This window comes from Excalfactoria chinensis, chromosome 2, assembly GCF_039878825.1.
Source record: "Excalfactoria chinensis isolate bCotChi1 chromosome 2, bCotChi1.hap2, whole genome shotgun sequence".
In the NCBI taxonomy this organism is placed as follows: Eukaryota; Metazoa; Chordata; class Aves; order Galliformes; family Phasianidae; genus Excalfactoria; species Excalfactoria chinensis.
In genome coordinates, this window is record NC_092826.1 from 92,102,458 (window position 1) to 92,107,688 (window position 5,231).

The window sequence follows — 5,231 nt, forward strand, 5'->3', positions numbered from 1 at the left end:
TCCCAATAGCACATCAGGGTGAAATTTTGGCTCGAGCGTTATATGCTTTAAATCATGTTGAGTGGGGAGAGAGCACGAGAACCCCTACTCGAAAGCATTGGCAACCAAGAATTATACAGGAGGGCCCACCGGTAAAAATCAAAAATGATAGTGGATCCTGGGAGTCAGGCTGGACAATATTGGTATGGGGCAGAGGTTTTGCAGCGGTTAAGAATAACGAGACTGGGGATGTTCGATGGGTATCCTCACATTGAGTTAAACCAGAATTGGCTACACAAGACAGGAAGGCTAAGGAAGTAACAAGAGCTGAGTATTTCTCCATAGGACTTGCTGATTGGACGCCCGAAGAGACTGGAGAATTCAGAACAAAAGAAGCCCAGGAAAACTCCTTGGTGGATACTGAAGAAGAAGGAACATGAGAGCCCTGATAAGCAACCCTTGTTGCCTACGAGAGTCACTATGTTGATGTCTGTGTGTATTGTGTGTTTATTTTGGTCACCAGTCGGGGATATCCATCTGCTTAAGCAACCAGGAAATCTTTGGGTTACGTGGGCTAATCGTACAGGGACTTCAGAGTTTTGTCTTGCATTACAGTCAGCTACATCACCCTTTCAAACATGCCTTATAGGGGTCCCAGAATGGGATGACTCTGCGTTTAAGGGTTACCTTGGGAAAAAGAGTGGCTGTTCGCAGTTCTGCAATGGACTAGAAAGAACTTGGAGGTGGCTGGGAAATGATTCTGTATACTATCTCAGAAGGAAAATGGCTTGTACTATTTGTAGGTTAAGCATCACTCTTCCCAAGGAGCCCCAGCAGTTGGATTTACTTGGCTCTCAAATGGTACAAAATGATACTTGGGACAAGAATAGCTCACAATGGTTGTCCCCTGGGTGCATGATCTTTGGTTCAATGAAAAGGTTATCTCTGACTAGGCAGCAACTTCTTAGTCCAGAAGGCCCCTACTGGGACCCGAAAACTAATCAAACCGTCCCGTATACCCTTGTGTATCCCCGTGATGATGAGACCTTTGATATTGATGGAGGATATTGTGGGTTTTACCCTAATGGATTGGTACCTTATCGTTCTGGAGATTGCTCTATAAACGTCTCAATAGGTGAGATTGTTAATATCAGCAGGACGGATGGATCTGTCCGAAAGGTCGACTGTGAAGATATGGCATTCAATACGGGTTGTTGTGTTTTCCCTATCCCCAAAGGGTCATTTTCATTCATGGGAGAACTTTGGAACAATGATACAGCAAAAGCCTTACCACCAGGGATATTTCTTATTTGTGGGGATCGTGCTTGGCAAGGAATTCCTAAGAACCCAGTAGGAGGTCCTTGCTATCTGGGGAAATTGACCATCTTATCCCCAAGTATCTTTGAGATCTATAAGGCATTTAATCATTCGCGAGCCAAAAGGGATATGCATGCTCTGGAGCCTGACTGCGGGGATGATGTAAGGTTATGGGGACCCACTGCTAGAGTCTTTGCTTCTTTCTTTGCTCCCGGGGTGGCTGCTGCACACGCTTTAAAAGAAATCGAGAGATTGGCCTGTTGGACTGTTAAACATGCTAATGTTACCTCTCGGCTATTCTCAGATTTGCTTATAGATGTAGAGAGCATTAGACATGCTGTGCTTCAAAACAGAGCGGCTATAGATTTCTTGCTTTTAGCACAAGGACACGGATGCCAGGATGTTGAAGGAATGTGTTGCTTCAATCTGAGTGACCACAGTGAGTCGTTACATAAGAAGCTGGCATGGTTGCAAGATCATACCAGGAAGATCGGCATCGTGAACGATCCGTTTGGAGACTGGCTCGGAAGCCTGTTTGGGAACATTGGACCTTGGCTCAAGCAGTTGTTAAAAGTATTGGTAGTAGGGCTTATTGTTCTTCTTGCACTGCTAATCTGCGTACCATGTATTATGCAATGCCTGCAGGGATGTATGCGTCTTATGGTGACGGGAATTTTCAATGAGAAGATGGAACAGCAAAGGGTATATGAAAGACTTTAAGAGGAGAGAAGAAAGAAGAGTTAAGTGGGGTTGTTAACATGTTGCGTATTGTAATGGGTTAAAGGTTTTTAACATAAGGAGGGGGAGATGTAGTGTATTAGGCTAAAGGCGGGGCTGCGGGTTGTGACGCGAGAGGTCTCACCTCCTTAGTTAATATTCATGATGTAAGTGTAAGGGCGGGATTAGCCTTGCCCACTTTCTAGCAAGATCTGTGCCAAAGGTTATATAAGGGTGTGTTTGCTTCAATAAATTGCCATTTTGCCACACACTCCCTTGTTGCTGTCTTGGCACTTGGCCCAGCCGCGGAAACTCGGGGATGAACAGAACAGAAGGTGACTTGTAACAGGGGTCAAACGCTTTTCTGGGGGTATCTCCCTGGCACCCTTCCCTCTGGCACTCCAACGAGTCACTCCACCACTCAATCTCCTGCTCACACTCACTGATGGTCCTTAGTCTCTGCACCTCTTCCTTGAGCTCCACTACCAGGGAAGGAAAGACCTTGCATCTAAAAAGCTCTTCCTATGGAGCTGGGTATATGTATTGACAAGGAATGACTTCCTCCAAAAACATTCTTCCTTACAGAACCTTCCTACAGATTCCCTGAAAGAAAAAGGCCTGACTCCTAGTAACCAGAAGTTTCTTAAAATGATGGCAGTTTCAAATTGTTTTCCACAATGGAGCTTGTTTTATGCATTAAACTGCATACAGACTTGCAGCAGCTTAATAAAATGTATGAGTTGTCCTTCTCTATTTTCCTACCACCTAAATTTGAAGAGACAATTCATTTTATGTCTAAATTTATTGCTTGGACACACAGAAATGCTTGCATCTGACATAGCATGACATGGAGACCCCTCTGAAAAAAACTGCAAGTCCAAGATTTAATTTGAACTGTCTTAAAGCACTCTGTAATGGTACTGAACAGAAGAAATGTTTCAAAGACTCATTTTTAACTTCAGTACAGCTCCTGATAAGATAGCACACTGCATGCCATACTCAAAAGGAGAATGTTTTCTCCTGAGTCAGCTTTTACAGAGGAAAATAGTTACTTCTATTTATTTATTTTATTTTATTTTTTCTCAGAGAAGCTCAGATGGAAGAAATGAGATTTTGGCAAGTCCATATAAAAGGGTGGGATGTCATAAAGAGGAAGATGCTAAAATGGAAAAACTGGCTCCCTTGAATCGATGCCATTATCATTTGGATGTGATCTAATTAAGTAAATTCCTGCTGTTTTCGTAATCCCAGGAATTGTTAAATTTCTCATTATGAGAAAAAAGCCCTGAAAAACCCACAAAGTAAACATAAGCAAATTGCAACTTTGGTCTTTAAATTTAATTTTATGTTTGAGGGGGGGTAGAAAACAAAGCTACCCAAAAGTTTACTCAACTTTCTGCTCTGGAAAAACAAATCCTTTGTTGCATCTTATTTTTCTAAATCATCAGCTAAGATAAGAACAATTAGTACAGTCTGGATTTATACAGACCACAAATGATAGCCCTCCCACTTCTGAGTCTTGCCTTTGCCACTGGAAATGTGTGGCCATGGAAGAAAAAAACTGCAGTCCACAAGGAGATATGTTTTTCTTTGCAGTGAAAGTGGATAGGAGCAATTAGTGATGAAAATGGCTTTGAGGCATGCCACTCCACTTCAAAACTCAAATCAATATAAAAGATGTTGGGCCAAGAGTCTACAGAAGAATCCTTTATTACCTGATATCTGATTATTTTTCATTACTTTAAGATACAGTAAAATTCCAATCTTCAGAGCAGGAGAATCTTGTAATTAAAAAGCTTTGAAGTGGGATAGAAATAAGAAACCAGAGAGTGCAAGTGTTTCAGAGCAAAACCCCTAATAAAGAGCATATGGGCAAATGATAAACTGGACAAGATTTTACTGGGATGTGGCTGTGCTCCAAGTGTTCTCATAAAATGTTTTTAATGGTCTAGTTCAACTATTATAGCTGGAGATGGGGCAAAATGGAGTGACAAGTTCTAGTGCTGGCCAATAGTTCCTGTCCAATCCAGGAGAAAATCTAGTTTCTTCTTGTTTTTTCAATTAACACTTCAGATTCAGCTATGTGTTTTGATCTGTGCAGTAAAAGAACCAGCTGTGTATCTTACTCTTAGTACCTACATGTACTGTTAAAAGTTTCTGTTTCCACAGTACTCTCATTCTGTTGTGTTGTGGTTTTTTTTTTTTTTGTTTTGTTTTGTTTTGTTTTTTAATCAGTATGTATCTCCATAGATCATAGGCCAGACTAATGTTGAGAATTTCCAGCAGTAGTCACTAATCCAAGCTATTAAGCAAAATACAGAAACAGCTATAAACCATACAATGGAAGGAATTACTGCAAACAGCATGAGGTTATGTGCAAGAAAACAATAGTGATTGGATTTCAATCAACACTCCCCTATATAATGTATATATTTGCATCTTATTGACATACAATATATAATTGATATAAATAATAGAAGCTAACTGTCATGGTATTATCTCTAGATCTATCTGTGTCTGTGACAGGGGACAGCATGCCCACAGGTCCACCAGACCAAAAAAGCAGAAGGAGAAGGAGAGGGGAAAGGGAACAAAGAAGAAAAGGAAACAAAGAAACAAACAAACAGTGGCAAGGATCTGAGGAGGAAAGTTAATTTAATAATTATAACAGCAGACATACAAGTTAATTGAAACTGCAGGTATAAACCAAATAAGTGAGAGACAGTATCCAAAACTTAAGGCTCTAATGCTGACAGTGAGACAGCTAGGAAGCACACATCACAGAGACGAGCAATAAAAGAAAGGGACTTGTGAGAAGTTTCATCCTTCCCTGTGAAAAGAAAATGGAAATGGATCAATGAAAGTTTTCTGGGATATGTAGTTCTTCTTTTCTGAGAACCGGTTACCCAGAAATATTGATAGACTACAAAACTGAAGCATTAACTCTTTAACTCCTAGTTCATTACATAATGTTATGATATGGAATACTGATAACAAAAAAACCATGACACTAACATTCACTTCTTATCTTACCGTGTCACAGAGGATATGGCTTATGCTGTAGAGAAAAGAACTGACTGGCTCTCTTGCAGTGGAAAATATCAAAGTGGATGATTTTCTGCTAATAAACTGGGGCCTCTTGAATGGTCGAAACCAAAGATACTATCCTCCCTGGGAGCTCTAGAGGTACTGCTGCCATTGTGAATTGGACTTGCAAC

General features: G+C 40.8%; 1 protein-coding gene across 1 annotated transcript; it reads left to right on the plus strand.

Moving 5' to 3' along the window:
• Nucleotides 1–894: 894 nt before the first annotated feature.
• LOC140247905 (uncharacterized) lies at nucleotides 895–2,016 on the plus strand. The gene has a single exon (XM_072328109.1). It carries the CDS (start codon nucleotides 895–897, stop codon nucleotides 2,014–2,016), a length of 1,122 nt encoding a protein of 373 aa, XP_072184210.1.
• Nucleotides 2,017–5,231: the final 3,215 nt, after the last annotated feature.

What these genes read in the sequence shown, in the direction of transcription:
- LOC140247905 (XM_072328109.1), top strand. Translation starts at nt 895, where the DNA reads ATGATCTTTGGTTCAATGAAAAGGTTATCTCTGACTAGGCAGCAACTT.